This window comes from Theropithecus gelada, chromosome 5 (genome assembly GCF_003255815.1).
Source record: "Theropithecus gelada isolate Dixy chromosome 5, Tgel_1.0, whole genome shotgun sequence".
NCBI classification, from domain to species: domain Eukaryota; kingdom Metazoa; phylum Chordata; class Mammalia; order Primates; family Cercopithecidae; genus Theropithecus; species Theropithecus gelada.
The window spans coordinates 103,204,777-103,231,972 of NC_037672.1; the positions used below are offsets into that span (position 1 = coordinate 103,204,777).

Here is a 27,196-nt window from a genome sequence, read left to right on the forward strand (position 1 = left end):
ATCACAATTCTGCACATCGACCTTGTATGTAAAGTCACCTTTGAGAAAACCACCTTTCTTTTGTTGCCCATCTCTGATAACTTGTTCATCCTTTGTTTTATAAAAGAAAAAAAAAAAGAAAGCCAGAAAAAGAGAGGGAGCAAAGAAGGAAAGCTGGGAGAGAAGGAAAAAGGAAGGAAAAGAAAGAAAAGGAAAAAAAAAATCACTCAATGTTTTCCACGCTTCCTGAATAACCTGGGGATAAAGTAGTTCCCGTCCAACTTTTGGACATGAGTCGACATTGTTGAAAATAATCATGGGAAGTGCCAGCTTTGTCAGATGATGTCATTTTGCCTTTGTTTTGCATTTATCAGGAGAAGTATTCTTGCAGATTAAAGGGCCACTGGAAGATATTTATAAAATTTACTGCTATCAACATGATGAAGCACGTAGTATACTGGAGTCCTATGAAAAGGAAGAAGAGCTGAAGGAACATTTGAGCCACTGTATCCAGTCCTTAAAGTAAGGCCTCTTCAAATGATGATTCCCATCTCCTCTCAGTCGCCCAGCAGGGAGCATTTTAAATGGGTGTAGATGAAAGATCTCCCATAAATCCTATGTTTTATGAGGCTTGCTGGGAGCTCTGCTTTGCATTCCCTTTATAAAAAGCTGACATGCCAGAAGCCCTGATTGACTTTTTTTTTTCCCCTGTGAGAATCACTAAAAATAACATGGGAGAAGATTTAGAGCGCTGCAGAGATTGAAAAATGCAGTATCAAAATATAAAATGTGGAAGAAAAGCCTCTTCTTAAAGCTATTGTAGCTTGCCTGGCCCCACGTAGTTCAATGAGTATATGAGATAACATGTGGCCCTGTGACCACTGGAGCACATGGGTTAATGGAGTTAGTGGAATGGCCTACGACTCTCTGCATGGTTGTCTTCTTTCCCCAAACTTACTGTGGGGAGACTGGTGAAGACAAGTCAGGCCTTGCTAAAGTGAGTTTCAGAACAATTACTCATGCCTTCCTTTCTCATCTCTATTTATTTATTTGTTTGTTTATGTATGTATGTATTTATTTATTTATATTTTGAGACGGAGTCTCCCTCTGTCACCTGGGCTGGAGTGCAGTGGCCGGATCTCAGGTCACTGCAAGCTCCGCCTCCTGGGTTCACGCCATTCTCCTGCCTCAGCCTCCCGAGTAGCTGGGACTACAGGCGCCCACCACCTCGCCCGGCTAGTTTTTTGTATTTTTTTAGTAGAGATGGGGTTTCACTGTGTTAGCCAGGATGGTCTCGATCTCCTGACCTCGTGATCCACCCATCTCGGCCTCCCAAAGTGCTGGGATTACAGGCTTGAGCCACCGCGCCCGGCCCCTTTCTCAACTCTAAAACATTGCTGGGGGTGCTACACTATGTACTTTTTCTTTTCTAGAGAAAATATCTATTCACTATGAAAATCTGAAAAATATAAGAAAGTATGTGTAAGATAAAAACCCCTTGCTATTTCACTATTAACCATTTTTTTAAGTAATAATTTTCTTCTGATATTATTTATATGCATAAGTGTGGGTATGTGCTTGGATTGATTCTTTTAAATGGAATTGGTATCTTACTGAATATGCAGTTTCCTACCACATGAAGCTTAAAGCCAAAATCACTGCCATACTCCACATCTTACCCAGTGGCTCTCTTACAAACTCTCATTCTTAAGTAGAATCCACTGTCAAATAATTTTGATTAGACCAGGAATTAACCACAGAGAGCTGTGGTGTATAAGTCAGTGCACACCCGTCTGATCCTGTAGCACACCTCCCCAGTTTACTCTGTGTGGTGGGGGAAAGAGGGATCCCCAATGGGGACTGGGATGGGGATCCTAATGTGGTACAAGAGGTTTTTAGCTGCATTAAAGAGAAATCATGATACTACTCTGGAGGAAGAGTTTCAGGCTAGAACTGGGTCTGAAAGTGAGTTTAAAATGAGCCCAGTGAATTTTTTTTTTAATAAATAAAATTTCAACTTTATTGCCCTCTACCGGTCATTAAATTTTGATTACTCTACTGGTCATTAAATTTTAATTACTGCGGTTTTAAACCATTCATGCCATGGAAAAGAATTCAAGTCACCAAATCTTAAGCATTTATTTAGTGTTTGTGCTGTGCCAAGCGTAGCTCTGGGTGCTAAGAATACAAAAGTAAATAAGACTTAGACTCTGCCCAAAGGAACTCAGTATGATCAGGTAAGTCTTAAATATAAGATGTAATGAGCAAGTAGCTCCAGTTAATTATTTCTCACTATTTTCAGCTTAGTTCAGTGTTAGCATATCAATTCAGAGAAACATTCAAGTTTGAAGTTGTGTTCATTTTAATAAATTCACATATTAGAAGCACAGTCATCTACATATTCAGGTGTTTTATCCTTTGGGTAAAAAAGGAAATGGTGCTATCCTGGGTTTGAACTAACACCTTTCCTACCTTCAAGTGGCAAGATATGATCCAATAAAAGCTGGAGCCATTGTCCTTCTTCAGGTTCTAGAACCAAGAGGAGAAATGTCACAACAAGTGAACATTTAGCACCTTTGATCACCACCCCCCAAAGCCAGCCCTGGGGATGGAGGTCCTTGCCTGAAAAGAATGTGGTGCATCTACTTTGAGCATGTGCTTCTAACTGTTCACCAGGAGTGGAGCTGTCTGTTCAGAGAGGAAAGGACATCAGTTTACTATTCATTAAGCTTTTAACTTTTAAGAGAAAGAAATAGACACTGCCAGAAGATTCCACTAGGCAGTATAGCCCAGTATCATATCTCCAAAAAGCAGCTAAAGGCAGAGGCAATTTCAGAACCTCATGAAGTCTCAGTTACTGAAAATTATTTTCAGACCCAATGGCTTATTTGGTCTTTTTCTGCAAGTTTCAGGTAATTCCCCTGGCCATGCCCCAAATTTTGTGTTTAGAGCTACTCTGATTTTAGGTAACAGTTGCAGGCACTGGAAGGTGTTAAGGTTTAGAAAGCAAAAAATCTGAAAGAAGCAATATTGGCACAACTATTTCTTAAGGGAAAGAAAATCAAATAAAATAGCTGAAGTTAGAGCTATTTTTCCAAAAGTTGCCTTTCCATGAAAATAAAGTTAATGATGGATTGTACTGGTCTGCCTGAAGGCTGAGGGCAGTAGAATTATTGACATTACTATAATACTGACCTCAATCGAGCTAAGCTTTAAATTCTGAGAAACAGGTTTTCAAACAGGTTTATAGGCCAAAGAGAGACTGGAACACCCTAAGGGCTTGGTTTCCCTTGCCAAGTAATCAGTCAAAGCTATTACTGTCGTTCTGCCTTTTCCTTGTGGCTAGATAACACAGCCCAAGTTCAGTTTCCAATTTCTAATAAATACTAGGTGTGGCCTCCATTTTATCCTGTACAAGGCGATATTGGAAATCTTTGTTCGAAGCAATATCCACGAGAGAGGTGGCTTCATGCCTCAGAAGTTAAGGTGGATCTTAAAGCAATTTAGGCTGTTTTTTAAACCAAAATTGCAATATGTTTATTGGGGGCCTAATAAATATTTAATAAGAGTGCTAAATAATGTTGAAAATATTTTTAAAAAATATATAAGCATAGTTCTTGCCTCCCAGAAACACAAACTCTAGTTGAGGAGATAAACAACACCATGTGGAAAGTTTAATAACAATACAAGAATTAATTTAAATAACACCAGAAGCTTTCTCAGTGGCTGCAGTTCAAGACTAATTCCCAGAAGAGTAGCAGAGATATTACCTGGTTCTGTAAAAGACCCAAGTTTCTAACTTTCAATTATTCTTTGAAGCCAATGATCTTTCAAAAGAGAGAATAATGTTGAATCCTTTCATAACGTGAGGGCAATATTTTTCCGTGTGTGAGTTCCCTTGTGCCAGATCCACCAAGATCGTGTATTAAAAGTAGATTCCTATGCTCTGCCTCAGACCAAAAAAAAATAGTATTTCTGGTGGCCCAGTTCAGGGTCTGCTGTTTTAACAAGCCCCCTCCGGTGATTTTCCGTACACACTCAAGTTAAGAACTACATTAGAGGGAGAAATCGTGTCTACAGTACTCACTTGCTGCTTCCCCTGAAGCAGCTGGGTTTTTTCATCAGTATTGATACAATCTAAGCAGTAATTTCAGAGTTTGGAGACCTTCAAAAAGAAAAGATTCTAAGACTATCCAAAAGCAAATACACATCTGCATCTATAGCCTACAAATTGGAAATTAGCAAGTTTTTATTTATTCAACAAGAAGTTTTGACGGTCAAATTAGTGACCCCTAAGATTGTGTGAAATACCGTATTAAAATAGTCTCCAAAGTTATGGAAGTTATTTGCTAAAGATCTTATTACTTAGCCTTCTTGGGGTTATTTAAGGTTTCTGATCTGTATGAGGAAAGTGAAAGATAGCGTGGCTATAAATGCAAATGTAGCTATAATTAGAATAGCCTGTCTGCTGCCTCCTTTTTCTGCTTTTCCATTTATAAATACCACTAAAGTCCCTGCTGCATTTCAGAGGCCCCAGAGATCTGTTTATTTTGTAATAGAAAGAGAATGAAGAATGAAGGGGATTTTCTAAGTTTTTCAATGGGTGGAAGACACATTTCTAGCTTCATGTCTAGTTGTTATAAGTGTATCTGTATTTTTCTTCTTGCTAATCAAGGCCATCATCACCAGGAGGAAAACTTCTAACTTCTAGTCATCTGGGCACTTTGGCTGCTCACATTACTCCTGGAGCTTCTCCATTCAGGGAGGAAGATAACAGCTCATGCAATGCAAAATCCAAAGGAATACATTTCAATTTGTTCACCACATTTTATACTCATTATTCTAATGGAGTGTTCCAAGTAAAAATTAAAATCACTTTTGGAAAGCCCTTCAGTTCCTTGTTATATGGCATCATGTTTGAACAAAGACTATAATCCTTAAGGAATAGTCACATGAAAACTTGTTAATTGTGAGTCAAATTATAATGTGCTCATGATGGTAGGAGGTATAGTAATAGATATATTAAATTACTTTATCCCATAAAAGGGTAAATGGACACAATTTAAATTCTTCCTTCCTGAATTGCCTTTGTTTGGGATTAGCTTCTGCAAAATTTCAGCCTAAAAGAGATTTTTTTTAAATGACGAACAAATAAAAAGATGTTATAATATAGTGCCCCTACTCCACAGACTGTGGTTTTATCCTATTGGAAAATCTGTCAGATTCCCTTTCATAAAGTGTTATACTACATAAACACAATGTTGAATTTATGTTATGATATTTAGGTTTTACTTGGCTGAAATAAATGAAATAGAAAAAAAAATCATGTTTTCTATAGAAGTTTAAAAAATAACCTTCTCTTTCAAATTCAATGTACGTGTTTTGGTTCCTTTATGATCACATTATTCACTTATTTGTTTGCATGAAAAATTGCATTTTTATTTGGATTCATTTTCTTCCACAGATTTTCTGACCTATGATCCACAAAGCATATTTGACAAATAAAATTTCCCGTTAGCAGAGGAGAGAAGGAAGCGTGTGAGCCTAAAGTAAATGATTGGAAGGAAATATTGGGCAGGAGGTGGTGGTGGTGTTTCTTTAATTGCAATAGGAGAGTTCTTTAAACAGTCGTGAATAATTGCCTAAAATTATAGCAGCTGCTGATTTTTAAAAAAATTATAATTCTGTACTTGATTCCCATCTAATAGGTCTTAGACTTGGCAAAACCTAGTTATATTAGGATGTCTAGCAATTCATTCATATAGCATATCTGAAGATTGAGAAAACAATTGCTTCACACATGTCTCCCACCATTTCCCACATATACAAAGTACTGAGATTAATGGAAAAAAACTTATTATTAAATCCATTAAATTTTACAAAATGCAGCTTAGGCACTTATTAAATTTTTCCTCAATCACTGAATGTAAAAAGACCATCTATTATTATGCGATTGATCATAAAATTTTTTTATATTGAAAACATTTATTGTACTCCAAATGGTTGGAAACCAAAGGCCACAGTGATCAGATAATAAACACAGGATATTATTTTATTTATCCATAGCCATTTGAGGCTTTTAGATAAAAATTTTCATCTTCTTTATTTGTTAGGGACATGATTATAAAATAATGAGACTACTTCTATAAGGCATTCATGAAAATTACTTATTACTTTTATTTTACATAAAAAAAATTTAAAGGATTTATAATGTTTGTATATTACCTTAAATATACAGATTTACATGAATTTACTTTCTTTTTCTTCTCTTACAGGAAAATATACATGCAAGAGTAAGTACTTTCTAAAATATAAATCAAATATAAAAATCATGAGAAAATGCAGCTGACTATTCCTGTCCAAATCAGAATTTCTGATTTTTCTAATCATGAGTATTGCTTTTAATAAATAATCCAAGATTGAAAAGACATTTACTCCATTATTGGTGCATATTTTACTTATTAAATTATTATCACATATACTTTACCAAACCTTTTAGAAGAATCCCAATATATAAGCTCATGCCAGAAAGTCTTTGGGAACTGTTCATCATACATATGTTTGGGAATCTTAATGTGTCCAAAAACAATTCTTTCTATGAAACATATTAGTCTTTTCAAAATCTCAGATTAATATCATAATGTATTTGAAGTTTCCATAGATGAATGCATAAGAAAAGATTATTTTATGAAAATATTAGATTTCTTCTAATTTGGGGTCTTGTATGATTTATGAAGAAAAAAGTCATACACATTATAGCATGAAAATGAAATACTAAGGTGAAATAGTTGGTTACTAGAACAATATAGAAATTATTCTAGGAAAACAGCACATACAAACACTCTGAAAGAGTTCCATTATTCTAGAAGAAAAGTGTGTCCAGGCTGATTAAAGCTGAAAGGATGAAATTGACTTAAATACAAACTCAAATTTAACAGGCACGTGTTTGGCTTATGATGAGCAACTCTTTAAGGTCCCAAGCTTCTAGTGTGTGTTTGCTTGTGCGTGTATGTACTTTAAACTCCTAAGAGTTTATATCAAGAAATAAAAAGTTAACAAAATGTAAATTATATTAATGTAAGCAGCAAATACCTGTCATTCATATTTTGGTGCAGAGCAACAGTGAGAACGGAATTCTGGAACTGAAGTGAAGGAATCAGGCATCATACAGATCTGTAGACCAAGGCAGTATATCTCAGTCAAGTTGAGAAGCTGATTTTTGAGACACCACACAGGCAACCAGTTCTCTCACTTTATCAGTCTTTTCTTTCTTTTTTTTTTTTTTCAAAAGGAAAAACTATCCTACAGGATAAACAGATGAGAGTAGATTTGTCTAATGAGTTTCCAATTCTAGGCTCATTTGAATTCGAAGAGGTGCCTCGGCCTCCTGGCTTCTCTTCAAAGAGAGTTGATGTGGGGTGGGAAATGGCACTGCCTCATTATACAGCCTGTGTCCCTGGCGTTGTGCCAAGGACTGGAGTTTTGCATTACTGAGTGGTTAGAGAAGAACTTCATGTGCTACAAATTCTGCTTAGGTTTCTTTTTCTAAAGCTTACATTAGGTCTTTGGAACTAAGAAACAAAATAAGGAGAGAGGAGAGAGAGATTCAGAGGAGAAGAGGGAGATATTCTTCTTAGTACAGTTAGCATGCACAGACTTCTGCATACAGAATACTTAAACAGTTCATTGTATTGAAACACTTGCTTAAAAATGGCCCTAGCACTTGCCACAATCCTGCTGTGTAGGAGTTAGCCAGGTTGTGTCGGCTCCCTCTAGACTATTCTATACATCAAGAACTAAAAAAGAAGAGCAATCCCAGCATGTGGCTGGATGCACATCAAAGCCAAGTTTGCTATGAATTATTTTTCTTCCTGTTCCTTTCATTCAGGTCATGAAGCACACATACTGCTACAGGAAAGGGCAAAAGGCAATGTCAAGTGCTGTGTAATTATTGGGCTCTTTAGTGGCAAAGGCCAGCAATGTTGCAGCCAAAAGGGCATTTAAGAGTACAAGATGTGGGTTTTTAAATGGCATTCAAAAATCCCTAACTTATGGCAATCAAAAATTATTTGTTTTTAGTGGTTTTTTAATCTACCTTTTAAAAAATGCAAAGTGAAAGATATTTGTATTTTCTAAAATGTTTACTTTGAATTATAACCTCATGCAAACATCAGACAGTATTAAAGTGACAGGAATCATACAACTTCCCACTAAAAGCAAGAAAAAAATGCCTATTCTAAACACAGCTATCTTCAGAAATGCAGTGTTTTGTTATCTTTATGCTTTCACTCTTTTCTGTATGTATTCCCTGTCAGACTAGCTATTCTCACCTTGGATTTCAAGGTTCCTATTAATCACAAAATATTATAAATTATTTTCTCTTTTCTTTGTACTTTAAAAATTATTGAAGAAACACTGCAAAAAAAGGAAAATAAAAATGAGGACAGTAAAGACAATCAGCAGTCACATTCCAAAGCTAACTATTGTAGCATTGCAGTGAGTCCCTCACTTCACCATATTTTTTTCTTTACACACATACATTGACTAAAATAGGAACACTATATACTTCCTGTATGTCGACTTGCTGCCTCATTCATCATCAATACCTTGTGAATATCTTTCCATGTCAGTAAATATAAATCCACATTGTTTTATACTTGCATAATATTCTGTCTGATATATATGCCATAATTTAGTTTACCCAACCCTTACGACAGTTGAATTGTGTCTGTCTTATTGATGTCATAAGTTTATTTTTGTATATGATCTTGGTACAATAATCTGATTTTTTGATCAATTTCTAAAAGTAATTGCTAGATCAAAGGACTTTTGATACTTATTGTCAGAACATTTCAAAAAAAGCTGAGCTAATTTACATTCCCACTACTCTTATGTGAATTGTTCATTTATCCACTACTTGACAATACTAGATACAAATAATATTGGTATCTTTATAACTTGTAATGTATAGGCCCAAATGGTATCCTGTTATTTTAATCTGCATTTTTGCTATGTACTTAACTACTTCTATTTCATTTCTAATGCATGATGTGTTTACATGATTATTCACTTTTACTGAGATGTTCATCTTTTTCTAATACGTTTATAATGTCTCTTAATTAGTGCATATTAAACTTTGTCTTATGTATTATATATAATTTTTCCAGTTTATCATCTGACTTTTAATATAGGTTATGGCTGTTTTGGGCTCTGTTTTTAATCTATAAAATTTTACAGAGCTAAATTTTTAAATAGACATCACTTTTTTTCTACTGTGTCTTTCAGATTTTGTGTCTTCCTTAGAAATTCCAATGTTAGTTTATAAAGGATGATCCTATGATGTCTTCAAATTCCTATATGGTTTAATTTTTAGATTAAATATTTGATCTACCTTGAAATTATTTTAGTGTAAAGAATGAGGCCAAAATCCATTTTTCTTATTTTATTTATGGCTAGCTAATTCTCATAACATCTGATATTGAATAATTCATTTTTTCCCACTGAATAGGATTGTCAAATTTACCATGTACTCAATTTCTATATATATTTGTATCTATTTCTTGATTTTCTATTTTGTGCTACTCATTTGTCCATATATGTATCAATACCAAACTGCTTTTATTTTTGTAACTTTATAATATATTTTAATATTCAGTATCATTAGTCTCAGCTTAGTAGTTTTCTTTTACAATTTTTTGAGTATTCCTGCATATTCCCTTTTTATAAAAAAAGTTTTATGAAAAAAATGGTATATAGCCATGTTTCAATAGCCAAATCATTCTGCAAGATTTGTCAAGAAAAATAGTAATCCCCTCTTCTCCTACCAGCCCCTAAATTCTCATTAGAATACATTATTTTCACATCTTCAGCTGACTATTTTGGTATTTATCTTTATTACTTTAAAAACATGCTTGGTTGTTTTCTTTTTAGATATTATCTATTAACTTTCTCCTGTGGAAGACAAGAATTTATTTCTCTTTACTATCCCTATCTCCTCTACACAACAAGCACACACACAAATGCTTTTTCCATTTCTCCATTCCCCCAAGTGGTTACATTGTAATTTTGTTAGAGCAATAATCAATGTCTGAATTATTATATCTAAGTAAATTTCTTTTCAGAGCTAAACCTCGAAGTGATTACTTATTTTTCTATGAGTTAACAATTGCTGATTATCGCTTTCATTGTGCCCTCCTCCCCCTCCACTTCATCTACTTTCTCTGCATCTTCTTGTTCTTCATTTAAACTCACAGCCAGTTAACTAAGTCATCTTTCAAGACAACCAGATGCATTATGTATGCTATCAATTTCATCTCCCCAAAAGAGCCCCTTCCAGAGTCTTCAGTCCAGTTGAGCTTGGACTGGTGACACTGGGTGCAGCCATCTTGTAGGAATTCCCCTCTCATCATCCTGGAGATTCTCTTTGCCTCTTTCCTGTGTTGATTCTTCCTCATTTTGGTGGAGTACATCCTTCAATAGTGTCTTCTATTTCTCACAGAATGCATGGGAAGTAAAATGTTGAGAACTTTGTATCTGAAATACTTTTCTTTTACTCTCACACTTGGTTTGTAGTTTTATTTGGTATTGAATTCTAAATTGGAAACCATTCCCTTCAGAATTTAGAGGTAATTCTTTATCATTTTCTAGCTTTCAGAGTTGCTATTAGAAATCTGAAACATTCTGATTCCTAACCATGCATTAATGCCTATGTGCTTATTTCTTTCTCTGAAGGATTATGGAGTCTTCTCTTTGTCCTTAGTACTCTGAAGTTCATGAATTCCAAGGTGTGACTCCATTCTTCCATTGTGCTGGACACTTAGTGAGTTCTTTTAACCTGCAAATTCCTGTCTTTTTCTTGAATTATTTCACTCCCTATTTACTCCTCATATTTGCTTTGTTTTACCTTCCTGTGATTCTTATTAGTAGATGATGAGCTTCCTAGACTAGTCCTCTAATTTTCTCATTTTTTTTTTCTATTTTCTATTCTTTCGTGTGTGTGTTCTTCTCTTTGGAAAGTTTCAAAACATTATCTCCAACACTTGTAAGAATTAGACACTTTCTTAAGCAGATTTTCAATGGACCCTCCTTATTTTGGTATCCGACCCCTCATTCCCTATTTCCATGAGTAACCAGTGCCTCTAATTGATTAACATTTGCAAAATGATTAAACATTGCCTTACCATTTCACTGGTTCTCTCTGGTCTGTTACATCAATTACTATTCATTTATCTCCTTTATATCTTCTAATTTAATTATAATTATTATGTATTTATTTTCACTGTTATCTTTTATTTATGACAAAAGCTGTTAGTTTATTTGTGTAACAATATATAGTTTCCTTTAAAATTGACTTAGGTGTTTTAGAAGGAGAATAAATTGAAAAAAACTCAGTGACAGCATAGATGCTTGTGGCTACTGTAAAATAAATATTAAATTTAGGATGTTTGTGATCATAAAATAAAGGAAATTCAAAGTAATATAGTTAATAGTTACATAATTATTCTTTTTTTACTTATTTTCTCCTTCCCATTAAGAAATTAGATGTATTGCATGTTTAATATCTAATTTTTTTTTGTTTTCCAGCATAGTGTTTATACTATTTAAATGTCATTTTAATTTTCATTGTACTTTTTTCCTATATTTGATGTGAAACTCTGCAGCAAAACTGGATGCTGCTAAAACAAAGCCAGCTGTGTTTACTTGACTTTGTAAAGATCCAAAAATAATTTGTAATGAGATTAGTGTAGCTACTTTGGCACTAAATACTTGCCAAAATATTCATGATAAGACAGAGGAAGATGAAATAGAATTACAATTTAATAAGTAGTTTAGTTTTTGGCCCAACATGTATGGACAATTGTTACACATTTGTTTACTTACTGTGGGGAGTCATGGGATAATTGACTTCCTGGCTGAGATGGGTTATACCACACATAGGACTCATCTGCCTCGCATGATTATCAGAACTTAATCTTACTGTGGGAGATTAGATGGGGTGAATTTTGTGGCATTGAAAGCATGGAGTATTATTATCTTATAACACTCCCTCTATCTTTTCTACCATATTGCTTCTCTGTGTGATGCAGATATCTGAATATCATTGCTCATCACTTGGGCAACTGTCTCAAATATATCTCCAGACACAAAAGTGTCTGGGAGATTTCTCATTTTTGAGAATGCCTTTCTTAGGATTTGTATTTATGACTTTTTTAGGAGAAACAACAATCATTTATAATTAATATTATTGTCATTTGAAATATAAAAGGGAGAGCTAGAACTTTGATCCCAAAGAGTGATGAAAAAAGTAATGATACAATCTAGACAAAACTAAAGAGCCTAAGTTGGTTTTTTGATAGATCTGGATAAGAAAGAAATGAGGGCAGTTCTTAACATTTAAAGTTAAAGTTCTTAACATTTCACTTCCCACGCATTCTGTGAGGAATAGAAGAAACTACTGAAGGATGTACTCCACCAAAATGAGGAAGAACCAACAAAAGAAAGAAACAAAGATAATCTCTAGGATGGTGGGAGGGGAATTCCTGCAAGATGGCTGCACATCTGGGTTTTTGTTTTTTATAATTAAAACAAAAGCACATATATGACAAAAGACCACACTAATAAACTATTTTATTAAAGTTGAATTTATATTGATTTAAATGTTTGATTATATTTATATTTTGATATAAAGTCTTTTAGTGATTTTAAAAAATTAAATAAGCTAACATTTGATAATAAAAAACTCAGAAGAAATTCTGATTATATTCATATAGATAATATGATTTCCTCTAATCAAGTTAATACCTTTCATATCCTTGACTTGTTTCTTATTTAAGGGAATTATTTCTACTTAAATGACTAAACTGTTGTATTATTGAAGAATCTCTGCTTACGATATATAAGAAAATGTGCTTTATATTTAAAGGTTTTGCTACTGATATGCCATCAGTTAGAAAATACCTTTTGGGTTTTTTTTGTTTTTTTTTTTTTTTTAGTTATTTTTTCAGTATAAATCCTGAAAACAGTTTTCAATATTTATAACAGATTTATTTTAAAAATCTACTTCACTCAGTCCTCTTGGAAACCAATAATCAGTCTCTCCTTCCCTCCCTCTTTCCAAGTCTCCCTTTTTCCCGCTTTCTGCCTCCTTCCCCTTCTGTCGCCTTCTCTCCTTACCTTCCTCTTTTTCTTCCTTAATAGATTTGGTGCAAATAGGTATGAAGTAGAAGATACAGCCTATTAAAGCAACTCTTTACTCCCTTGCAGACCTTTAATATTTATTCTGGTTTTCTTTTTTAAAAAATGTTGCCTTTGGGTTTGCTTTAGTCTTTGTCTCTCTTACGCTATCATCATTTTCTCTGCATGTGAACAAAATTCCTCAGTCATTTATTCACATTTTTGGAAAAAATGTTCAGTATAAAATAAAAGCACATTACAGAAAATCTAAGAACTCTATCATTTCTCAGTCTACAAATATGCATTGAGAGAATACTGTATGCCATGCGGGAGGTATAGTGGTGACAGGGAAACTGATCATAAACTGGCAAACAGGGAAACAAGATGATTCCAGATAGTGATCGGTGATATGATAAAATCAAATGGAGAGATGTGATAGGGACTAGGTTACATTTGTGAATGTATGTGCGTGTGTATTTCTGCACATGTGTGCATGTACATGTGATAATACATTCTTTTGTTTCTCATTTATCAAATGAAATTAATTAGATGGTCTCTAAGATGCCTTCCTACTTTTTTTTTTTTTTTTTGCCACTGGCTGTCACTCTATTGCCCAGGCTGGAGTGCAGTGGCTCACTGCAGCCTCGACTTCCTCAGCTTAAACAATCTGCCTACCTCAGCCTCCCGTGTATGTGAGACTACAGGTGCATGCCACTGTGCCTGGCTGACTTTTGAAATTTTTTCTAGAGTGGGATTTTGCCATGTTGCCCAGGCTGGTCTTGAACTCCTGGGCTCAAGTAATCTGCCTTCCTTGGCCTCCCAAAGTGCTGGGATTACAGGCCCGAGCCACTGTGCCTGGCCCCCGACCCTTTCTAATGATGCGACTTTTCTAATTTTGTTCAACATTTGTACAGCTGTTTTACTGTTATAATAATATGGTCAGTCATTTATCCATAGTAATACTTTAAAAAATTATTGAAGTATAAAACATCCACCTATTGGGATTTGAAAACAGTGTCTGTATTTCCTATCTACAGTGTATCTTTACTTGTCTCTGCATAAAGAAGCTTTCAGAAATCACTGCCTTGTGTCCGAATGATCAATGAGAGTGGGTCAGACAATGGCATGACCACGCTTGTAGCTTCTTCCCCTCCTGTGAACTGCCTAACCGGTTGGAATGGCTCCAACCTCGTCTCAGAAGTTGCTAAAGGAAAAGTCAGGCACGAGTCTCACTTTTGTATAGTCATTTGAAGATCTGTTGACTAAGAATTCCACATGGAATGTCACTGTGTGATAGCAATGATTAGTGACAGGGATAGTAATAATAATAACTAGAGAATTATCACATTCATCAGAAGTCCCTTTTGGGGACTGTGGTAGAATCTCCAAAACATTGTAAATGCAACTTCTCAATTTGGTGGAAGAGAGAGGCCAAGACTTCCTTTGACTATAACTTGCAAGTCTCTGTTTAGATTTTTAAATGGTTATTCTCCTCAATAATAATCACAAAAATGCCATCAGAAAAATGCATTTTTCTGTGTTGTCATGGTAAAATACATTCTGAAATTGTTTCCCATTATATTATAAAGCCAATTATAAAAAACCTTGTAAACTGTACATGGCATATGGATGAAAATCATGCTTTCAGACCATTTGGTGGAAAGATATACTTGTTTCTTTTAGGTTTTTGTTTCATAGTAGGGTCTTTCAGACTTGCTTCTTTCTGTCATCTTTTGTTCTTGCTTTTGTTTAGAAATTTTAGATATACAAATGGAAAAGAAGAGAAAAAGTTTTAGAAGTAATCATAAAAACACACAAAAATGAAAATGAGTTAATAAAACAAATGTTTGTGAAACGATATCATTTATCTCTATTGTAGAGGCAAACCAAACTTACTGGACATGGGCTCTTTGATGATCAAACCAATTCAACGTGTGATGAAATACCCCCTGTTACTGTGCGAACTTCGGAATTCCACCCCTCCCTCTCACCCAGATTACAGAGCACTGGATGATGCTTTTGCTGCTGTGAAGGACATTAATGTTAACATCAATGAACTTAAAAGAAGGAAAGATATAGGTAGGAAGAGACATGATGAATTGGTTGTTTTCCATTATTGGAGTGTTCACTTCATGTTTCTGAGAATCAGAATGTTTAAGTAGTTATAGCAGCTGCAGTGAACTGATCATTTGAAATCTAGAATTAGAAGCTGGGGAGAAGAGTGTGGTTTTGCCTGGTCAGCTGGGTTAAGGAGAAGATTAAGAGGCACAAAAAATGAAATTTAAAAAATAAATCAAGCAGCCGTATACTCAACTTCATTGGACCACTGCAATTCTGGTGACATATTGTGGGATGCAGATACCCATTGCATATAGTCCTCCTGTCACTGGAAATATGTGTTGTAAGAAGGAGAAATGGCCACGTTGCAGTAGCAGTGGGAAGCGAATCCTGAAAGCATCCAGGAAAGGGGTAGATCCAGGTGACGGGGGCCATCTAGTATGTTGGATTAATCTGGTTCTAGCACACAGAGAATGGAGCTTTGGGGGCAATAATTTCTCTACTGATGTGAGCAAGTATACTTCTTTCTAGAATTAACAAATTATTGTTAAATATTTGTGAACTAAAATAAAAAATTAGTGTTTAATGTAAAATTTCAAAACAGAAGGGATAATTACATGGTTCCTATACATCCCAGAGGTAGTAATGCATTGAGCTAGGCTGTGGGTCCTCCCTCAGTGTGATTTGTGTTCATATAAGTTCTTAGTTGGCATTGTACTCCTAATATTAAATCTCAGTTTGACATTAAAGCCACAGCAGTACTTTAGAACTAAATGATCCAATCACTTTATTTATTTTTGTTTTATTTTCTGATATTTATTTAAAAAGTCGTATATTTGTATTAGTAAATTAAAAAGAAAGGTGCAGAGTAAAAAGTAAGTGCTATGGAGGAAGAAAACTCCATGAACAAAACAAAGAGATAGTACACAAAGGATCACCGTCCAGACTATATAATCATTGACATTAAATCAATACAAAAACATTTTAATACAAAAATGTTCATCAGAAAAAGAAGCAATTCACAGTTTTAAAATTCTAAGCTTCATTTATACTCAGGGAAATGTAATCATTGAAATCACACTAACATACCATTTCCAGTCCAAGAGACTGAGGGGAAAAAGTAATGAATACATTAAATGTTTAATCTCAGTGTACAGGTGAGAATGTACTTGGAATCACTAGTTTAGAGAACAACTTGACAACACCTAGTAAAGTTGAAGATGCACACATCAGAGACTCAGAAAATGAATTTCTAGGTATTTGCCCAAGACAGACTCTTGCCCATGTGCTCAAAGAGAGATGTACTGGTAACTAGCATTGTTCATAAATGCAAATTAAAAAGACACATTAATCCAGATAGTGGATAGATAAATGGCATATTATACACTACAATACCACAAGAAGATAAAAATTAACTGAATAAAAAAGTATATGTATCAATGGGTTAATCTCAAAAACACAATCCGGAGGGGTTTTCTTAAAGTAAATTTGTAAGTGGTAGAATAATATGTGCAGTATGATACTATTTTATAAAGTTTTAAAACATCCAAAGTGTATTGTATGATTCCAAACATCCACAGTAAAGGCATACAAATAGATACAGATATAATAAGCCCAGTTATTTAGGATAACAATTCCCTTTAGGGATCATCCATGGAGATCGGGGTGCCCCAACTGTTAGGTGAGTTATTTTAAAAATAAAAAGACTGGAAACAAAGGAACATGTTAAGACTTGACAAGGATTTGGATAATGGCTGTTATATTATTCTTTATATTTTTCTGTTTGCTTAAACTATTTCAAAGTTATGAAGAGTAAAATTCTTCCCTTCCCACAATGATTCCAGTTTGCATAGCTAACATTTTATTGTTTTCTTCAGATGTACTGTGTCTTCTTTTCTCTTTTCCTCTCTCTTTCTCTCTCTCTTTCTCTCCCTCTCTCCCTTTTCCTTCTTTCCATACTTCTTGCAACATAAATGGTACTACAGTTCGCTTTTTTAAAAACTTAATCATATATCATGAACATTCTTTCAATTAATATTGCCTTCTTTTTAATGTTTCCATAGCATTTTGTTTATGAGTATATCATTATTTATTAAACTGTTTCTCTAGGGATAAACATTTAGATGTTCCTAATACCTTGCTGTTAGAAAAAATGCTCTAGCAAATAAAACTTTGTATACTTGATTATAGAAAGCAGATTTCTCTGCATGAACTTCCTGGTAATAGACTATGAATATTTTCCTTTTTGTTAGTTTCTGCCAAATTGTTTTCTACAAAAATGTGTTGGTTTAATCCTCATCAGCAGTCTGTAAGATTGTCCATCTCCCTACACCTTTACCAACACTGAATGTTAGAGAGATTTAATCTTTTCAACAATATGAAAGGTGAAAATGATTGCAAAGATAAATAAGTGAAGCTCAGAGAGGTTATTCAGCTTGCCCCAAATCTCTCAGCCAGTGAAGACCTGCTCTGGGATCTGAGGTCTCCTTACATTGGGTATAGTTGTCTTTCTTTTCTTTTCTTTTCTTTTCTTTTCTTTTCTTTTTACAGAGTCTTGCTCTGTCATCCATGCTGGAGTGCAGTGCCACAGTCTCAGCTCACTGCAACCTCCGCCTCCTGGGTTCAAGAGATTGTCCTACCTCAGCCTCCCAAGTACCTGGGACTACAGGCGCGCACCACCATGCCAGGCTAATTTTTGTATTTTTAGTAGAGACGAGGTTTCACCACATTGGCCCGGCTGGTCTCAAACTCCTGACCTCGTGATCCTCCCACCTCGGCCTCTGAAAGTGCTGAGATTACAGGCGTGAGCCACCGCGCCAGGCTGAGTTGTCTTTTCTTTAGTTAGATCTTGATTCCCCATTCCAGAGGCCTCAGATAATAAATGTATTATCTGAGATGAGAGGGAGAACTTTTTCTAGTATCAGGGATTACTTTAATATTAATAAATAAAACTTGAACCTTGAGGGGCTTTTGTCCTTGTTTCTGGAGGTCATTGGGGTGGGTGTCTGACTGGGACATGGCTGGGCAGTGGGGCTAGAGCATAGGGCCTCTGCAGCAGAGGCTCAAAAATCATATACATCTTTATCTTGAATGTAAATACTCATCTTGAAAACTTTGGGTGAAGTGCACACTTTCTATGCTGCATGTGTTCAGCTATGTTATTACATTTTTCCTTTTCAGTTCTAAAATACAAGAAGAATGACGAGGATGAATCACTTAAAGACAAATTGTCTAAACTAAATATTCATTCAATTAGCAAGAAATCAAAAAGAGTGACAAATCATTTGAAGATGCTGACCAGAGGAGAATCACAGGTAATTTTTCTTCTTGGACCACCTACGTTTTCCCAGGGAACATGAATGCTGATATTTTTGTGAGGTTTTGTTTTGTGAGGACTATTTCTAGAATACTGAGAATCAAGGTAATTGCCCAATGCTGTTCTCTTCTCTCTCTCTCTCTCTCTCTGGAAAATAGGGGTGGGAGTGGGAATACGATTGACACTGTCTTAGCTGTGGTGCTTCTACTCAAGAAACAGATAAAAGAGAGACATGGACATAGGACATGGGACATAAGATTGCCCCAGGAGTCCTGATGATCATCATCAACTAGCACATATTCTCCCTCAAGGCAATGCCCTTCTTCCATCCTGTTTCACTTCTGCTCTTAAAAGTTGTACTTTTCTTCAGGGTTCCCTTGATATTCATTTTATCTTTATTCCATCTATATAAACAAAGTGTTTAGAGGCATAACTTAGTGCGATTTTTTTTCCTACTCCTTATCCCCTTCCTCTTCCCTCACTCCCCAGATGCACATTATATGAGTAACAGTCCTGTGTCAGCTGTTTAGCCTAGCTTGAGCCACTTTCACCCAATCCCTAATAAATAATAGATGGATTAGCAAAGACTCTTAAACTTTAAGGTGCGTTAAGAATTACCTAAAAAGCTTGCTGAAAGACAGATTCTAGGGTTCCACCTGCCTCAAGGGTGCAATCTAGAAGTCTGTATTTTTGCAAACACTCTAGGTATTTTGAAACCAATGATTTTAAAGTAAATTATCAATGGAACACACTTGCAATTCTTTGAGAATCACAAGATGCAAAGTTCATGGTCCTGAGATAGTAATACAGTGAGCTTCTAACCAAAATTGGGGAAGATAGTTCTTAGTATACTATATAGTCCTTATTTTTTCCTTCTCCTTTGCCTATTTTTATCACTCACATATTAATATCGCTAAGATTTTTAGTTTGAACAAGAGGCAACCCTATGGTGGTTCATGTTGGTTTCAGACAGCTTTGGGAGCTGCTGTGGTCTTTTCTCCTTCCATTAAGTCTTTGCAGCTTTCTGACCACTTAGGTAGAAGTAGCCCCTTCAACCTCTGGAAAGGGCTAATATATTGACTCTGTATTTCAATCTTGACACTATTCATATGTGCAGGGGTCAGCACAGGGAAGAAATTAGGAACAACATCTTTGAAGGTTTGAACCTTACCTCTGCCACTTAGTAAATATTTGTTTGGGGCACATAACAAATTCAATGTAATCATCTGTAAATTCGGATTCTCCTAGTACTTAACAAATGGAATGGTTGTGAGGATTAAATGAGATGATGCATATATAAAGAAAGCACCTAATACAGTGTGTAAACACTCAATACACTTTGGCTGTCATTATTATCATAAATATCATCATTATTATTTTATATCATCGCCTGGTATGGTTATTTGCCTTTGAATGTGCAGACTTTTCTTCTTATGTGATGTAAAGTCCTTCATACATGGTGTATTAATCGTATTTTTTACTTCCTGTATTTTATAATGTTTTGACATTTTAAAATACCTTTCTGGCTGAGCAGACTGCCCTCCTAGGGCTAGCCAATTCTTAGGGATAGCAAATGACTGGAACACAACTTCCATATGCAAACCAATCAATCTTGAGTCTATAGCTCTAACCACATCCTTATCTAATTCTTACACATCAAGCCAAGGGTTGATTTAGGGCATCAACCCTTGCCCTAAATCATTTCAGGGCCCAGTACTAGCAACTAGAGATTACCCCTATGGAGTAAATTAAAATAGCCAGTCCTAAACTCTTTACTCTGCTCCTGCCTCACCTTTCCCAAGGAAATCCTAACAGAGGTTCTGGTCTAGACTTTCTCTTTACTCCTATCTTCTGCTACTGTACCAAAACCTGGTGCTTTGCCTCTGGCCCTGTGTGGCATGTGGTGACTCCTCTCTCTGGGACCTGTGAGTATAATAAACTTCTTCCTTCCAAGTCATGTTCTTGTTTCCTCTTGTGACTGTACTGAATTTACCAACATGTACATTCTTAGAACATAAGGCTTGAATTATTTTTGTATTTACTTCTTTATATCCTTCTAGGGGCTAACTGAGTCCATTGCATGTAAGAGGTTCTTCTTCTCAATGTGGAACTATAGTGTAAGAAGTTTGGGACATTTATGGGATATGCTTACATATCAGAGAAAGGACAATGAAGACATTTCAACTAAAGACAACTATATTAAAATCAAATTGGAAATTTATTTAAGAAGAGATTGTAGCCATCATAGAGATAGGCATGTGTAAATGTGGTGCAAACAATTCTCCCCCAGTCTTTGGGATTTTGCTTCTGACTCAAGACAATTCTATTAAGAATTCTGGGCAGCCTCTAATTCTGGGCAGGCTTTTGAATAAGCTGTTATATTCTTTAACATATTTATCATCAGCTTCTTGTATTTCTCAATTGTGAACTAAAAGTGAATTGTAGTTAAAGTCGCCTGAAGGGATATTAATTAGATTTTTCCCCTTAATCTTTTGAGAGGTTGTCCTGTCAGCAATGAAGCATTTTACTGTTAATCAGAAAATCAGCTGCATAGGCTTGACGGGAAAAGAGATAAATCTCAAATCAATCAATTTTGCACTTGTCAGCAGCTCAGGTGAAATATTGGTAGAGTTAGGGTATAAAGCTATTACCCAAGAGGAAGGTTCTCTTCAATTCATCGTACATATATTGAACTCTCTTGCATCCAGCACCATGTTAGAGATTGGGAATACAAAGATGAACAGGTGTAGGTTCTGAATTCAGACTGCTTGGGGTTGAATCCTGATCCTACTACACCATGGGTAAGTTTCTTTAACTCCCCATATTAACCAGGGTAAAGACCACATATCTGTTCACAAAGAGATTCCAAAGGCATAGTAGGCTAAATCAGGTAGCTGTTTATTTCTCTCTTTCTCTCTCTTTTTTGTTTTTTTAGAGACAGGGTCTTGTCCTGTTGCCCAAGCTGCACAAGAGTGCAGTGCCATTATCGTAGCTCACTGTAGCCTCAAACTCCTGGGCTCTAGGGATCCTCTCTCCTCAGCCTCTTGAGTAGCTCAGACTACAAGCATGTGCCACTGCTCCTGGCCGCTTTCTCTCTTTTAAGAGTCCTGAGATATGAATCCAGATGACCTCTGCTTCATAAGATCCTTCAGGAACCCAGTTCCCTCAGTGATTTTTCTAAACATATTGTCTTCATCTGCCTGGTTGAAGCTGGATTCCTGCCGTGTCTTCTTTCAAGTCCCAAAGAAATGTTATAAGGCCAAGAATCAGACATGAAAAACAAGGCTTCATCCACATCCTATTTGCACAAACCTGGTTACCAGGGCAGAGACAGCTGCAAGGGAGTCTGGGAAATGTAGTCTCTAGCAGGGCAGCCAAGTGTCCAACTTGAACTAGAGGTGTGCATTCTATCAATAAAGGGACAGCAGGAGGAATATTAACAATCTCTGCCACACCTCCTGAAGCTTCTGTTTCTTTATCTCTAAAATGGGATTAGTCATAATTCCATTATATGTGTGTAAGGATTACAATGAGAAAATGGAAGAAACGTTTTAGCAGTGTCTGGAATATAGTCAGTGTTTAACAAATGTTCGCTATTATTTTCATTAAAACAACAATAGTTAATCCGAAACAACCAAAATCCATCAGTGGAGAGAATCACTTAAACCATTAACCAGGATTATGAGAGCAAATAGGAGAGAGAAATTAATTTTCTACAGTTCGAAGAATAGGAGAAAAGGGAGGATTTACAGAATGGGTGACATTTGAACCAGTCCTTAAAAATAAACAGGATTTTGCAAGGCAGGAAATGAACAGCAGCATATTCCAGCAAAAGAAAACAACATGGAAAAGGCTTGCTTATAGGAAAGTAGAATTGGGCAATATTTCTCTCAGTGTGATTCTTGAACCTTCTACTTTGGAATCATCTGGGTCCTAGCCAGATGATGTACAAAATAAAATATCTGGTGATGACTCCTAGGAAACTACATTTTAAAAAATCTGCCCTAGCATATTGTTATGCACACTAGACTGAGTTGGAGCATAGCAACCGTAAGGCAGAGGATGCTGGATTTTGTGGGGATTACAAAGAACTCTGCTGCCTACTTAATCAAAAGCTTTCTAAATAAACAATATTAAGAAATTTAAAAATAAAATAAAATGTCACCATTTTTGATCCATTTAGTTCTAATATCAACCATCTTAAATTTAAAAACATATGAACCAAGAACTGCTATGGTTACAACCCAGTGCCAAACTTAATAATACATACCCTATCCCATAAAGCATTTGCATGTTCACACAGATTTTGCCAGGATGAGACTGGTTCAGATCTTGTTTTGTAGCCATTTTAATTGCCAAGAAATACTGCTTGCTATTAATAGCAGTAATAAATGTGTGCTCCTAGAAATTACCACAGCATAAAAACCATATCTTTCTGAATTCTAATGGATGTACATGTAAGATGACAAAAAATAACTGAATACATGTGACACTATCTTAACTCTGCTGAGTTATCTTAACAGAAGGATTCTTTTCGCTAAGATTATTTATTAACCTTCAAATTTGAGTTGATAAATAATTTTCACATTTCTTTCCTTTTTTTTTCTGAGACAGAGTCTCGCTCTGTCACCCAGGTTGGAGTGCAGTGGCATGATCTTGGCTTACTGCAACCTCTACCTTCTGGGTTCAAGAGATTCTTCCGCCTCAGCCTCCCGAGTAGCTGGGACTACAGGTGCGCACCACCACGCCCAGCTACTTTTTGTATTTTTAGTAGATGCAGGGTTTCACCATATTGACTAGGCCAGACTCGAACTCCTGACCTCCTAATCCGCGTGCCTTGGCCTCCCAAAATGCTGGGATTACAGGCCACATTTATTTAACCATGAATCTAAGAATATTTTCTAAATAAGCACTGTGAAATAAATTGGAATGAATCATAAGAACAAAACAATAAGTTCCAGTCAATAGATGAAATGTGGCTATTTTATAAACCCAAAAATGTGGTACGGTTTGAGTCCGTACATAATACATGCCATTAAAAACTACAGAGAAAGTTTTACAATCCCACATCTACCATGGCATGGGTGAAGCTATGTGGAAATTAACAACAGCAATTTGAACTACAGGACTTGGCTTTGCTACACTAACTGAGCATCAGTTGTGCTATGTACCAACAGAGACAGTATGTGTTAAGACAGCATATCATCAAATGTTTTCATATCATCAAAGAATTTTCTTTTGTAATGTGCTGGACCAATATGGTCTGTGCTATTTTTAAAAATATCTATTTCATTTGAGTTATGAAAATAATTTCATATATATTTTAGGTTAAAGACAATACCTTTAACAGAGAAGAAAAGCTGTTTAGAGCTTTAGAAAAGACTGTGAGGCTTTGTGTGAAGAACATTTCACTCTGTCTTCAACACATACAGGTAGGTGAGACACAACTATTTTCAGTGTTCTACAGGAACATCTGATACAAAGCATTGATTTCCATGGTTATTTTGAAGAGTAAATGTGACTGTTCCTTCCTTTATATTATGACACTGGATCAAAATTGGAAGGATGCAAACTCCTGGTAAAGGAAGCCAATATAAAGAGGTGTTTTGCTGTTTGACCTCTTACCTGCTCCACTCCCTCCCCAGTCCAAATAGTCATATTGTGGGACTTTTTTGCTCAGATGATTGCCTTATGGACCATTAGCATGCTTTCTTTATAACAGAGATGAGTTCATTAACACAAAATTGCAAGACACAGAAAATTTGTTTGTTTGTACTACTAACACATCTCTTTGTAGTACCTAAAATAAGTATAAACATCAATATAAAGGAAAATAAATTGAACTACAAAATCTTATTAACTATAATATGCAAATGCTCCCATGAGATTATGTTAGAAAACAGAAATACTCCCAGAAATTTCCAGTCCCATAAGAAGTTGTCCTGACCCTTTGAGAATCACTGATTTCAACCAGCTAATTGAAGTACAGTATGATTATGCTCAGTAGAAAAACCAGTCAGGTTTCTTCTAATGGATCTCATAAAGAGGAAACAGTGTCCTTCATGCCACCTTGACAATAGCTATGACCATGAGACATAGAAAGTTCGTAGTGTTACATGTAAATCAGTTACTAAACGGTCCCCTTCTATATTCCAGAAGTTTTTCTCTTGTATATCTTGGATATCTGTTTCTGGAAGCAGTTGTTTGCACTCTTCGATAAAATATCAGAATGATTTAGAGACAAGTTTCCATGTTATATAAGAACATATACTACTCTGTTCTTATTTATTATCTGATACAAAGCCTGCCTTACAATCAGGTTTGCTATTTGCTTCCTAAAGTGCTGCCTTCTGTGAAAAGAAAACCAAAAACAGTTATAACAGCCAGAGAGCAGTGAGACCCCTGTCCTTTACATATCTTTCAAGGAGTAAATGGCTCTTGGGAACATCTACAGGAAAGTCTTCTATTTCCACTAATTGATTCAACAAAAAATGTGAGCATCTTCTCTTAAAGAGAGCATTAAATTTTCTAAGGAAAATTGATGAATTTAAATCAAAGAGGAGTGATTTTTAAAATAAGGAATTTGTAAGAATTGCAAGCTAAAGAATAGCTAATGAGGGAATTTAAGATGGACTGTTTAATCAAAGAGGGTCATATACTGAGTACTACGAGAAAGTGGCATACGGAAAATGTAAGGAAATATATTCTTCCAAGCAACCTGATTGCACAGAGCATTTATAAAATGTTTGTTGTTCCTTTTTTTAATAACCTCTTAGTGATAATTAAGAGTCATGCTGATGAAGTCCACATTTGGGATACGTTAATTATACTGACCTCAAAACTTGCCATTTTTGTAACTTTTTTCTTGGGTTTCAGGATGCCATGCCCCTCGCTCTGCAGAGTGTAATGGACCTTCAGGAGATTTCATACAACAAAGACGATGAGATGGGCTATTCTGAGACCCTAAGTAATGCCTTAAATTCGTGTCATGACTTTGTAAGTTATTTATATTCACAGATAAATGCAAATTAAATAGTGAGGTTGAAAGGAAAGCTACTTTCGTTTATTTTTCTGGAGTCAGAAATAAAACATGCACTCAAGCAAATACTAATGTCAAAATTAGTAGATTTAAACAGGGGATTTTTAAAATCATTTAATATTTTTTAAGTGGATTAGTGAGGATTTTACTATGATGGAAATTTAAGAGGACCACAGATTGTGTTTCTAGGGGTAACCAGTGGCAAAGCTGTTTTTAAAATCAATATTTAGTTTATGTCTGCATGTGAAATATTAATAATTTATTAGGTTAGAAAGCTGTGCTTTTCTTTTTCTTTTTTCTGGGACAGGATCTGACTCTGTTGCCCAGGCTGGAGTGCAGTGAAACAATCTCAGCTCACTGCAACCTCTGCCTCTCGGGCTTAAGCAATCCTTGCTTCTCAGCCTCTCAAGCAGCTGCAACTATAGGGGCACACCACCACATCTAGAAGATTTTTTGCATTTTTTGTAGAGGCAGAGTTTCACTGTGTTGCCCAGGCTGGTCTCAAACTCCTGGGCTCAAGCGGGCTATGCTTTTCTTAAACAAGTCTCTGGAAATGCCTTGAGTCCTTACAGAAAAGGCAAAAGTACTGTCTGAGGATATGACACTTATTAACATACTATATATTGGAAGGCAAAGCCTTCCTATTGAGAAAGACTTTTATTTGAGAGTCATATGTTATTTATTTTGTTCCAGGGTAAAACATTTATTTTCTAAGAGTTCTATAAAATGTATCTTGGGAATCATAGAAACATGCTTGAGCCAATAACACATTTTAGTAGTAAGTTACTCTGGGTAATATTAATTTTAATTTCTGTAGGTATTATTATTTCATAGCAACATTTCAAGAATTATATAGAAGATAGATCATCTTGAAAGGGGCATTTTTGTGTTGGCATTATAGGCATTTTGGGTAAAACAAATCTTCATGGAGTGGCCTTTTTATTGGAGGATGTTTAGTATTTTTGGCCCACCAGGCTCAAAATCTCAGTAACATCCCCCCACATCAAGACATTGTGAGAACCTGTGAAGAGTCTCACATACTTCCAAACCCTAGGAAGTCATACAGCCCCCAGTCTAGTAGAAAAACCACACTGAAGTATTTTGCTTTTCTAGCACTGGGGAATGGAAAGTCAGGCTTACATCTGAGCTAATATGATAGAGAAACAGGTCAATGACGGACGGATGGATGGATGGATGGATGGATGGATGGATGGATGGATGGATGAATGGATGGATGGATGGATAGATGGACACAGACAGATAGATGATGGTGATGATGAGATAGATAGATAGATTAGATAGATAGATAGATAGATAGATAGATAGATAGATAGATAGATAGATAGATAGATAGATAGATAGATAGATAGATAGTTGTTTTTACAGTATATGTTTAATGGAAAAAGTGTGACTAGTTCTTTATGTATTTTCTGCATTTAATTACAGAGAGCACACATTCTAGAAAAGTCTTTAAAGTTTGCTCTTTAGCTTAATTCCAATACATTAAGTTAATATGTATTTATTGAGTAGCACCTGAAAGTGTGGTATGTGGCTTCTCTCTCAGCAAGCATGCTGCAGACTTTGATAGAAAGAAGACAGAAAGTGTCTTGCATACCTTGCCTAAAACCACA

General features: G+C 35.6%; 1 protein-coding gene across 1 annotated transcript in view; it reads left to right on the plus strand.

Annotated features, from left to right (window-relative positions):
* Positions 1-27,196, plus strand: part of ARHGEF38 (Rho guanine nucleotide exchange factor 38) — a 125,335-nt gene that overhangs the window by 79,874 nt on the left and 18,265 nt on the right. The window contains exons 4-9 of the mRNA XM_025386214.1: positions 354-501; positions 6,255-6,272; positions 15,032-15,231; positions 18,391-18,524; positions 23,854-23,958; positions 25,403-25,522. Coding sequence (XP_025241999.1) covers positions 354-501; positions 6,255-6,272; positions 15,032-15,231; positions 18,391-18,524; positions 23,854-23,958; positions 25,403-25,522 — 725 coding nt within the window. The remainder of the gene's footprint in view (positions 1-353; positions 502-6,254; positions 6,273-15,031; positions 15,232-18,390; positions 18,525-23,853; positions 23,959-25,402; positions 25,523-27,196) is intronic.